Source organism: Triturus cristatus, chromosome 3_2 (assembly GCF_964204655.1).
Source record: "Triturus cristatus chromosome 3_2, aTriCri1.1, whole genome shotgun sequence".
NCBI lineage: Eukaryota > Metazoa > Chordata > Amphibia > Caudata > Salamandridae > Triturus > Triturus cristatus.
The window spans coordinates 300,908,445-300,920,994 of record NC_140584.1 but is presented as its reverse complement, the minus strand read 5'-3'; the positions used below and the strand labels follow the sequence as shown (position 1 = coordinate 300,920,994).

Genomic DNA, 12,550 nt, shown 5'->3' with positions numbered 1-12,550 from the left:
GTTGCTGGGAAGTGAGGGAGGGGGAGAGGTTCACTCCCTCTATGGAGCCATCCTTCTCTTTGGTACACAGGAGATCAGGGAGGGGATCCGACTCCTCTTCGGCCCCGTCATCGGTGGCCAGCAGGAGGCTCAGTTCTGTCCGCACAAAGTGAGGCTTGAGGCGGTTCACGTAAAGGACCCGGAGGGGGTCCCGTGGTGACTGGACGTCCACCAAGTACTTGACCTGGCTCTTCCGCTCAATCACTTTGAAGGGCCCGGTCCATTTATCCTGGAGGGCGCAAGGTTTCACGGGTGCCATGACCCATACCTGCTGGCCCGGCTGGAACTCGACCAGAGTGGCGTTCTGGTCGTACCAGCGCTTCATCTCTTCCTGGCTCGCCTCCAGGTTGGCCTCGGCCAGCTCTCGGAACTTCCTAGTCTGGTTCCGGAGGGTCAGGACATATCGGAACACATCTCGTGGGGTGTTTCGGGGCGCCGCCTCCCACCCTTCCTTGACCAGGCTGAGGGGCCCCCGGACGGGGTGCCCATAGAGTAATTCAAACGGGCTGAACCCCAAAGATTTCTGGGGGACTTCCCGGTAGGCGAACAGGAGGCAGGGGAGCAGGACGTCCCACTTACGCCGGAGGGGCTCTTCCAGGCCCGCGATCATCCCCTTCAGAGTTAAACCGCTCTACCAGGCCATTTCCTTGGGGGTAGTACGGGGTGGTGAACTTATAGGACACTCCACATTGTTGCCACAGGGACGTCATGTATTTGGAGATGAAGTTCGTACCGCGGTCGCTCACGACCTCGCGGGGAAAACCCATACGGGAAAAGATTCCCATCAACGCCCGGCCCACCACGGGGGCTGTGACGGTGCGCAGGGGTATGGCCTCAGGGTATCGGGTGGCATGATCCACCAGGACGAGGATAAAGCGGTGACCTTGGGAGGTTGGGGGGTCCAGGGGCCCCACGATGTCGATCCCGACCCGTTCAAAAGGGGTACTGACGACAGGGAAGGGTTGGAGGGGAGCCTTGCGCTTTCCTCCGCTCTTCCCACTAGCCTGGCACGTGGGACAGGACTTGCAGTGGGCTTCTACATCCGCTTTCATTCTGGGCCAGTAGAAGTGAGTCACGAGGCGATTGTAGGTTTTGTCCTGGCCCAAGTGGCCTGCGAGGGGGACGTCGTGGGCCAAGCCCAGGAGGAGGTCTCGGAAGCGTAGGGGTACCACCAGCACCCGGGCGGATCCTAGCTCCACCGACTTCTGCTCGCTGTACAAAAGGTCATTTTCCCAACACACCCGGTGCGTTCCAGTTTGGTCGCCCGCGGCCTGGGCCTCCGCTTGTTGCCGGGGCCCGACCAGGGAAGGACAGGTAGCTTGCTCCCGGCAGAACTCCTCTCGGGAGGGGCCCCCCTCGTGGCGCCACTGGGCCAACTCTGGCAGATCGCCTAACTCGGTGACCTGTGCGGAGTCGGAAGGTGGGGGTTCGTCGCTGGCGACCGGCCCTCCTTGTGGGGGGATGTGGGGACCCTCGGCGGGGACCATCCTGTCTTCTGTGGTCGGGGCGTCTTCGACTTCCCCAAGGGGGGTCAGTCGGGCTGCCATAGATCGGGTGGTGGCGCACACCCACTCAGGGAGACCCATCATCCCTAGGTGGGTCTTGCGCTCGACTTGTTTCCAGGGGGAACTTTCCAGGTCGTTCCCCAGGAGACAGTCGACTGGCTGGGAGGTTCTCACTGCGACTTTCAGTTTACCGACCACCCCTCCCCATTCAAAAGGCACCAGGGCTACCTTACACAGGCTTTCCGTATTGTCAGCGGAAATTACCAGGCAAAAGACGTTGGGGAGGACCTGGTCTTCGTTGACTAAATGACTGAGGACACCGGTGATGCTGGCCCCGGTGTCACAAAGGGCCTCTACTTGGTGGCCATTGATCGTTACGAGCTGCCCATATTTCTTCGTGTTGGAGGGCAGGAGGCTTCCAGGGACCATTTCTCTATCTCCTAATGATACTAGGGCCATGGAGGCGATTTCCCACTCTATGGTCTCCTCAACCTCCTCCCCCAGTGCGACGTTGGCTATCTGTCTAGCGGGGGTGCTGTCGGGGTGATGTGTGGGGCCATGGGGCATTCAGGGTCGTTGGCGTAATGCCCGGGCTTCTGACAACGGAAACAAGTGATGGTCACCCGGTGCCCCCGTCTCACGGGTGGGCCGGATACAGCTGGTGGGGGCGCCGGGAAAGGCGGAGGTTGGTTTTTCGGGGGACTGGACTGGGACTCTCTCTGCCCTCCCTGGTTCCCCCCCCCCCTCTCTGGCGGGATGGTCCCTGACTGGCTCGGGGGTACTCTCCTACGGGGCCCCGGGAGACCCGGGTGTTGGTCCAGCCATCCGCCTCGACAGCCAGCTTTCTCGGATCCGTGAGCTTGCTGTCGAGCAGATGCTGGCGTAGTTGCACAAAGCAGTTCGCAGCCAGGTGTTCCCACAACATGAGGTCGGTTAGTTCTTCTAGGGTGGTTACCTTGCTGCCCTTGATCCACCCATCGAATGCCCGGCTGAAGAAGTTTACATACTCCACCCAGGTGGTGCCCGGGATCTTCCTGCAGTCCCGGAACCGCTGGCGGTACATCTCCGGGGTGAGGCCGTACCTTGTGAGGAGGGCCCCTTTCATGTGGTTGTAGGAGGTCTGCATGGAGGTTGGTAGGTCGAGCAGGGTGTCTCTCCCTTCGCTCAGGAATCGTCCCCACAACCCGGCCCCCCAATCCTTCTGTGGGACCCGATGGGAGGTCATGGCGACCTCGTATGCCCTGAACCACTGTTGGATGTCATCGTTTTTGTAATATTCTTTGACCACATCCTTGGGAATGTGGACCTTCTGCTCCGCCGGGGAGGCCGCCTCTCGGTTTCCCGGGGGCCGCGCTTCTTCGCTTTTTGCTTTTAGCTCGATTTCCTTCAAGCTGCGTTCGTGCTCCAGTTGAAGTCTCCTTCCTTCGTGTTCCCGTTGGAGTTTCTTCTCTTCTAGTTCTCCTTGTACTCGCATCTGTTCCACTGCTAGCTTTTTCTCGGCTAATTTCAACTCGCCCTCGATTTTAAGTTTGGCCAGTTCGAGTTCGTGATGGCGACTTCTCTCTCTGTCTGTGAGTTCCTCCGGGGATAGGCTCCCGTCTGGTACGAAGCTTCGCACCTGGTTGCTGCTGCGTTCTCCTTGGGAGTGTCCAGCTTCATCGTGGAGTTCCACCGCTCCTCCTGGGCGGGGGGCTCCAGAATCCACCCAAGCTTTCAGTGCCTTCTGCATATCTTCTTTGGTGTTGAGACCAGTGGTAGCGATTTTTAGTTCTTTGCAGAATTGCTTCAGTTCTCTGTGCGTGTATTCTTCCAGTTGTTCCGCCTGGAACACGGTACTGGTGTCGTTTTCTGTGAGACTCATGGCGTTTCCCTCTGCCATCTTTGTCGGTAGTGCGTCAGCCGTTCACGGTACGATCTCTAGATTATGGGCCCGAATCCCGTCGCTTGCCACCGGGGAGGCCGGAGGGCCGATCGAAACCCACCTTCCCAGGGGAGCTCAGAGGTGCGATGAAAACTGCTCCTCCCTCTCTCATCCCAATGGGAGCGCGATGTCCTCCAGCCGGAGTGGCGCCTCTAGGCCAGGGTCGCGCTGGGGCCGGGCGGCCATCATGGTGCATGAAGTGGGCACGCGGGCCCGGTGTGGCCGAAAGGAGGAAGGCCACGGACGGGGAAGTCCGGGTCGGGTGTGTGTGTGTTCTGGTGGGAAGGATCGGCTAGGCCGTGTGCTCGGGGGCTGCATGAGGTGCATGGGTCAGGATATGTGGTACGGGGACAGGGATGGCCATGCCACGAGGCAGGGTCTAACATTCAGGCTCCCTGTTTGGCCGGGTGTCTGTAACTTGTTTTAAAATAGCATTCTTTTCCGCCATAAGTGCGATCCCTTGATGATGATTTTTAACTTTATGATGAGACAAGAATTGGGTAGGTGTAATAAAAGACTGTTGAGTTAGCTCAAACTTTGCTGGCTGCAATGGCGTTTGCAGCCCTTTTACGTTCTCACTCTTAGAGTAAATTACTGTTCCTGGATCTTTCAGGACGGAAATTTTTGTATACATTTTTGGTTGAAGGGTGCAAGGTTTTTGTTGTGAGATACCCCCTCATTACTTATAAGATCTTTTTGCTCTTGAGTTCCTGGTAACTGCTTCAAGTCTGCTGTCTGATGAGAAGTTATTGTCGCCATTCCTCGAGTTTTACTGGCGCTTGCGCCACAGGTAAGAGAATTTATGGAGTTACTGGTACTGGTGTCACCCATAACTGTGTTACCTGTTGTGCTTGTTTTGTCGGAGGCTAACCCTGATCCAAGGGCACTTAAATCCTCTCTGTTAACTTTCTCTTTTTTGATTTAGATTTTGGTCTTGAGGGAGTCCTCCTTACTCTGCCTGAGTGCATGACCCTCTTATTAGTCTTTTATAAACCCCAATGTACTTATAGGCAACAGTTAATGCTTAGTGCTTAAAGCTTGCTCCCTAAAAACAAAGTCTCTAGCTTGGTGACTCCTTGACCGCTAGTAGCCCGATAAACTCCTTCCCGCAGTCTTTATTGGCTCTAAAATCTTGCTGTCCCTTCCTGTCGATTGTTGTCAAATCTGGTGAACCTTCAGCCTGTGGGCACACTCTGCTTGGTTAAAGGATCTTTATTAACTACATAAAGTTACCAAAGCTGTCATGCTCAAGCACAAGTGGTTGAGATTATGACTGTGGCTGTGACTATACCAAGAGGACTTTAGTTTGTAATAGCCAATTGTTGGCTAATAGTACGCTAATAGTATACTGTATGAAGCTGGAAACTGGGAAGGATCGATCAGACCGACTGGAATCAATTAGCCCAATTAGCCCGAAGAGGGAAGGCATGCAAGCGGCGGATGGCAATGGATGTCGCGGTGGCTGTGGGCAGATGGGAGGGAGCTGGGGAGAAGAAGCCTGAGTGCAGGGCACACTGGGGAGCCGCAAGCCGCACCCAACCTAGTTGGGCCGCTTCCACGGGCTCACCTGGGCACTTCACTCAGCAGCCACCGCTAACTGCGGCCAAGCTCTCGCACTCCTGTGCTTACCTGCTGCCACTCCTCCCGCAAAGTCCAGAGTTGCCTGTGAATCCTGGAGTCCAGGTGCACTCCCTGCACAATACAGTTGATACAGACGAGGGACACCGAGGCGCTCCAACGCTCCTGGCCTGCACTGGCCCCTCAGCCCCCGTGCTCAGCTCAGGTCAGTTCAAATTAGATCAGCTCCTCAGCTGCTTTCTCGTTGGCCGTTTGCAATTCATCGGGGGACTCTAATGGGCTCTATGCAGGTGTGAAAAGCCAAGCTCAGCGGGGGCCGCGGGCGGCAATTCGGCCTCTCAAGGTGTTTGGCAGGAACTTTTGCGGGAGCGGCGGTAAACACGGTAATCGCGGGAGGCAGAGAGGCAACGTGGCAGCAGGGCAGCAATGCGGCATCCTCCTCCTCTCACTCCTCCTCGCACACTTCGACCGGCAGTCAATGCAAAAACCCGGAACCAGGGTGAGTCCTCCTCTGACTAGCAACCGCTACAATAGGGAACACATGGGGACCAGCAAGGAGATTCCTCTCTTCAGCTGCAGAGTGGACTCAAGGGATGAGTCAGCTGCAGAGTCTCGGACAAGCTAAGTGCCCTGCATTTCTTCATGCCTTCATGCCACTGACCTTTTGAACTAAACTTGAAGTTTCCTTTCGATTAATCTGTGACATTTAAAAAAAAGAGACAAACAGTGCTTAAGGAGACTATTTCCTCAGTTTATTTAACTTTTTGCTCACAAAACTTTTCAAAAACTGAAAACTAAGAAGCCTGGTTATTTCCTGGAGCTTGGTGACATGTTGAACTGTTTCCTTAGTTTATTTAACTCTTCGCTCACAAGAATTTCAAGAACTGACAACTAAGAAGCTTGGATACTTTACTGAGCTTTTAGTATTGACATGTTAAATTGAACTCTTTAGTATTTATATATTGTATGATGGTACGCTATTAGGATTTTGGTAACTCTGATACAAAAGTGTTATTGATAGTATTGTCTCTTGTTTTCTGAAAGTACGGAGGAATGGTGCCATAGTGTTTTGAGTTCTTTTTTATTTTTGTTCTTGTTTAGCATTTATTGACGTTTCTTTTCAAAACTGCATTGTTCCTGAACATTAGACAGTGGAAACAGGAAAACAGGCATTATGTTTCACCAATAAATCAGTATAATTTGAGTTAGCACGAACTGTTCTTTCTTAAGTGCGAATAGTGAACTCCTCAACACAAATCCTGTGGACAGAGATATTAAGGGCTTGCAGTTATCCCTGCAATAGATGATTACATTTTATTCATCTTTATATACTCTATGTTCTATGCCATTTCGTGCATGTGTTTGAGTCCGGAGAAGTGGACAAGTATTCATCCCCATTGTTTCTTTGCCAGAGTATTGCATGATAAACACTGTAGATTTCTCAGAGACTCAAGACGTGGGACCCCGCTGGACCAGGTTGAGTGAAGAAGCAGTGTTTGTTTTTCTTCTCTTATTTCTTATCCACTTCCCCTTCCATTTGGGAAGCCCTGCCAGTGGATTGTGTTTTATCACAGCACTGAGAGGTGTTCCAAGATGTGTTGGGAGCATACATCGTTTATCGCCTCACCAGACATTCTGAGATTTCAGGTGAGTGGTCACTCCACGTCCTTACAGTTACCACACCTGAAACACATAGGACGTTTGTCTTCCCACTACCGTTTCCCTGTAATAGACTTCTTCCACCCAGGAATTTTACTACTATGTTTCTCTGTTTTCTTATCATCTTCTTTGGAAGTTGACACCTTGCACACAGAATCAGCATCCCCACTATTTTCAAGGCTGCTTTGGCACACCTCTCAACATTTCAGCCTTCTTTACAATAGCGACAATTTCCTTCAATGGAGACTCACCGCAAACCCACAACTTTTCCTGGATACCAATGTCATTAAAGTGCATCACTACCTGATCTCTAATGAGATAGTCATGCAAGGCTCCAAATTTACAGGTGATCACCAATTTCTTAAGCGCAGCAACATAGTCCTCCACTGATTCAGACCTCGCCTATCTTCTTTGGAAAAACATGTACCTGTCAATGGCTGCACATACTGCTGGTTGATGGTGCGCGTCAGTATCTTACAAAGCATCTTTAATAACAGCTGCACTGTCAACTGCCCTCTTTTGGTCTCCATCTGGAAATATACACGTAACCCTTCGGACCCAAGACTATGCAGGTGAATCTTTCTATTTCGGGATGGAGTAAACTCATCACCATTCTCTTCTTCCAGAGCTGAAATGTAATTAATGAAATACTCCTTTCAGTCTGGCCATTCCTGCAAAGGATCCCCAGTACGTGGAAGAAAGGGTACAGGTGGGGTAAGACCACTATTCTGGGCACACATATTGATACAATATCACAACAGTAGTGTTTATAGTGGTTCAAAACGTGCCCGCCTACAGCTAAATGCACTACAATACTCCTTCAGCTATGTAACCTGCAATGTGATTCCCTACTGGATACTTACTGCAACTTAACAGCATAACAGGTATGAGGAATAATAAGGAATAAAAAGAATAATGTTCCCCAATGACTCAACAATTCCAGTTAAAACACATAATATAAGTAGTGCCTATGTATAATAAGGTGTGCAAATCACCCTGTATGCGCTTTTTCGTTAGCAGACAAAAATATTGTACCTTAATATGCAATCATAAGGTGTGCAAATCACCGTGATGCGCGCTTCAACAATTTTCTCTCAGCCCCATGGTGTGCAAATCACCAATGATGCTCACTTCTACTCATGCTTCAGCTGCCGACGCCTGCTTCCTAAGCTCCGTGCCTTCCCAAGATGGCGGTGCGTTGCGTACATGCATGCACCCGCAGCATGTAGCATGAGTTCAAGTTACAGCACAGCCGATGTGACCTTGCCAGCAGAAGTGCCCACAGAGGCAGTAGTTGCTCGCCACATGCAGGCACCACTAAGCTGCACGAGTGTATGCGTTGGACTTGTACTCCCTCAAAATGCTGCCTTTAAATATCTCCAGGATGTAGCCATCCTGCTTACCCATGCCAAGGACGTTCACACCAGAACACGCCGAAGGGTTGTCTTGTCCCGTGCCCGTAATGTCTCCACTTTGCTTGCTCCTAACGCTCATGTGGCAGGCATCCAGGACATCCCAAGCAGGAAGGGAGTTGCAGGATCCCCGGTTGTCGCCACTTTGTAGAAGGCAACTCACACAGTTAAAGGTGTGGAAGATATTTATTAGGAGCACGCTGTATGGCGTCCTTACGCCAACCAACCTCCTTCCAACTGTCACACCCCACTTCCACACTCATGTTACCAAGGAGCTAAAAAACTAAGATACCACAGTGAGGAGTAACACAGTGCTTGGGACGGTTATTTGAAGTAGGAAAGCAGCACACAAGAGAAATACATGGACTCTCATGTAGTGCTGAATGGATGAAAAAAGAAGTAGTTCCCTCAATATGAGCAGTGAAAGGATGAAAGTTAGCCGATCAAAAGGATTATAAACAGGCTATGTTCCAGGGGAGGAACAAATACAAGAAGAGGAAGGGCAAGACAACGAATAGGAAGCAAGCAAATGAGAGAGACAATAGAGCCATGTTGAACTTGACCTTTCTATGGGGTAATTCCCCAACTTTTTGCTGCGATCACCCTCCTGTTTTCTAAACCTGTTTACATTGGCTTCTACGTTGGCACACTTTTCCCTCTACTACCATTGATAAAGTGCTTGTGCTCTATCCTTAAAACAGGTTAGAATTGGTTTATGCCCAATAGGCATATTTAATTTACTTGTAAGACCCTTGTAAAGTGGCGCTACTTGTGCCCAGGGCCTGTAAATTGAAAGCTACGAGTGGAACTGCAGCACTGATTGTGTCACCCATTTAAGTAGCCCTTTAAACATGCCTCAGGTCTGCCATTACAGTCTGGTGCCACAACACTAATAGCTGCGTGAGGTATTTCCCGATATCCTTGAAGATTTAGGCACCTATTAACCCTATCAAAAGATGCCACTTCACGTGCTACCTGCAAGGGTGCAGTGCACCGGAGAATGTTGGGTTTTCAAGACAACTTTGCATCTCAGGGCCAGCTTTTAATTTGAAAAGAAATAAATACTATTATATTAGTGTTAATATGCAGTAATTATAAGAATGCACTGTAGTAGTCTCCATTCTAGAGAGTGGTCAATGTTATCCCACGAAAGATGAGCACCATGAATAGCTTGGAGTGTCCATAGTGCTGAAATGGCCAAAAGTGTTGGGAAGAGGAAAGGGGAGCCCCCAAAGACCACAAAAGGTAGCCTGGTGGTGCAGGAGCACGTGCTCCCAAAACAGAACCACTGCTCCTTAAACAAAGCTCCTCTCTCTTCTAGTAGTTTGTAGCAGCTCTCCACTCTCTGACGTGCGAATAGAGGGCTTCAGGGAGATAGGATTTTTTCTAGTGATGTATGTCTGAGACAAATAAGAGGCATCAAAAATACACAAGGGCACTGAGAATAGGGTGAACGGAGGGTGGTTCCACTAATAACAACCGCTCTAAACATACATTCTTATAAATGCCTAAGGAAGCTATCGAGCAGCTGACATTAACACCTCACTTAATAAAGGATTCAATTAATTCATTCCAGAAAATGCCCCCATTTTGGAGTATAAAAAAGACAAAGAGACCAAAGCCCCACAGTGAACTACACATCTGCTATTGCAATCAGCATCAGTTGCTCTAACCTAGAAGAAGGGACCCGCATTTGCCTACGCACAGATGGATTACCAGACAGAGCTGACATTTTCTGAGATCTGCATCCACAGAGAGGAAAGATCCGTGGACTGCTGAGGGACTGAAGGGGCCATGGTGCCAGGCACCCCACAACCACTGTCCACCGCCCTCCCATGACTGAACACTAAGTGTAAATTAGAATTAGCTAAATACAGGGTTAGATTCAATATTCAGATAAAAACCCTGGGTAACAGCCTCAGAGAAGAAGCCAAATGTTCTACCACCGCAGGACAACAAAAAAGGATTATCACCTTTATTATAGCATAGCAGCTACAGCCGGTGTGGTTCCCAGGCCAGCCAGATACTAACCACCAGGAACCGACCAAACATCCCAAAGACAACAACCAGTGTTCCAACACGGAACCCAGCATACCCCACAGCACACCCTTAAAATGATTACCCAGCACTCAACATCAACAATAGGGTCAAGCTGCCCCTGATTTCAGAGGAAGGCTTGGAACTGTCTCAGCTACTAAGAATGCCCATTCTCGCCTGCTCCAGGATTACTAGCCAATGTCTGCACCTTCCGATCCACCAGCCAATCGCCACCGGCACTCTGCCATAGAGCTGGGGATTTCAAGCTACTTGCAGCAATTTCAAGTCCTTCTCTGCACTTTTTCCAGATTCATAACACATTTTCCAGATTGGATTATTCTTTTTGCTCTAAATACCTGGTGATTGGTAACATATCCTCCCTTGAGTACAATTAGACCCCTTGGCCCAATATATTTTGGGGGGCCCTGTTCAGAATAGTTTTGAATTTATGATCCAATTTCTGATTTTTCATGCCCTCTTTGGCCAGGTCACTTACAGTGCACAGGCGCACTCGCCCAAACTCTAAATGTGTTTACATCTAATATTCAGGGATAGTGTGTGTGTTTTCAATATTGTAACACAGAAGCAGCTCACTAATATCACTTCAAATAATCTCTGTGACCCCCTCTCATTTCTCATATGTGAGGTCCTATTTTGATCTAAAAGAAACTTTTTTTATGGATGTTGCATGTAACATAAACACAACATTTCTCTGCAAAATGTCTGTAATAGCCACTCACACATCACCTGCATTAGAAATAAATTAAAGGACAACGGTATTTTAAATAATCTGTTTAAGAATTATTCAAGTTCATCGGGGCAAGACTCTGCAGAACAAAGCTGGCTCTATCAGGGCCCCCCTGAAAGACTAGAGCCCTGGGCTAGAGCCCACTTTGGCAACGCCTTAAAACGTCTCCGCGCTGTGGGGCTATTTTGACAGATAGCAGTGTTTTCAACAGTTAGGCCACATTGTGATAACCACGGTTTACCAACAGTCAGGCTGCAGATTATCAATAAGAAACATAAATGCTGTGCAATCCCTACTTCTGTGGCAACTTGCTCAATGGAGTGAGTAATTTCATGTCGAATCAGGCTGACTTAAAACTCTCAAATCTGACGGAGGATGCCTCAAACTCTTGGAGACTCCACCACTCCACAACGTGCTTCTCTTACCCACGCTCTGCAGGATGGCGACTGCTGATCCAGCCGGCACTCCACCACCGCAGGCGATGGCTGTCACCTTCATCATTGCAGCTCCCAAGGACCCAGCTGTAATACCAGCTGCTGTGAATCCAGCTGCAGCCAATACAACAGGGACAGCAACAGCACCAATCCCTGTGCTGAAGAAACAGAGGCCAATGTTACACGAGCAAACAACGTCTCTCCCCTTTACAAGGAACTATGCCAAAGTAGCCCATCATTCCAGCCTAAACATATATCAACCTGTCAACCTAGCTCACCTCTGACCTACAGCCCCTCTGCCCGTTCATTTCACCAATGATGCCAATCCACTTAGATATTTAAATGCACCGAAGTCTTCCTCTGCAGAGCCTGCGCTACAAAGGTGGAAGTTAGAGTGAATTTGTATTTAAATACAGAAGGAGCGATTATGCATCACCTCTTTCTCTATTGGTATAAATGTTCATTAGCTTTGTTCTAAGGATGACACTTTGGCACAAAATACAGATGTTTGCCCACCCTGTGGTCTTTGTCTTAAAGTTCCACCATTTGATTGTTTCTCCTTGTCATCTGTGATCCCCTGGTGCCAGAATCACTACTTGCAAAAACAGAAGATGGTGCTTTGTGGACTTCGAGGCTTCCTGGTCCTTCTGCTACTCCTAGGCCTTGTTGTCTCATTTCAACCAATGCAGAAGGTTTTACCATCTAGTCCTTCAGTAGCTGAGTCTTCCTTAAACATGAATCCCCTTCAGGCGCCTACAGCTACACCCATTGGTCTCACACTCTGGTTATCTGACTACCTGGGATCTGCACCCGTAGACCTGGCCCGGATCCTGGGAGTAAAAAGAGCGCCTTTGCCACTCAAAATGTAGATGCCCATATTAAAATTAAAATGCTACATAAACCACCAACCTGTTGGACCTTGGTGCCTCCATTATGCCGTGTTGGCCTAGAATGCCTTGACAGGATGTTTGCAGAAAGAGAACAGGGGCAATACCTCACCTGCACCCACAGCGACGCAAGCAAGCGAAGACCAAGACCGACTGCTTTCCGCCTTCTCCTTGGACGCTAAAAATTAAACAAAGAAAAAACTTGATAATGACCGAAAACTGCACCTTTATCATCACAGTCCACTCAGGGCCTGATCCCAACTGGCCTGCTAAATTCCTGCTAAAATCTGGGGAAAACTGCACACACACGCTAATTTGAGAATAGTGAAG

At 49.6% G+C, this 12,550-nt stretch overlaps 1 protein-coding gene across 2 annotated transcripts in view; it reads right to left on the bottom strand.

Annotated features, from left to right (window-relative positions):
- Positions 1–12,550, bottom strand: part of LOC146857208 (interferon alpha-inducible protein 6-like) — a 130,949-nt gene that overhangs the window by 26,733 nt on the left and 91,666 nt on the right. For both annotated transcript variants that reach the window (XM_085647687.1, XM_085647686.1), the window contains exons 3-4: positions 12,333–12,398; positions 11,325–11,486 (exon numbers count right to left, since the gene is read on the bottom strand). In XM_085647687.1, the coding sequence (XP_085503813.1) occupies positions 11,325–11,486; positions 12,333–12,398 (228 nt within the window). The remainder of the gene's footprint in view (positions 1–11,324; positions 11,487–12,332; positions 12,399–12,550) is intronic.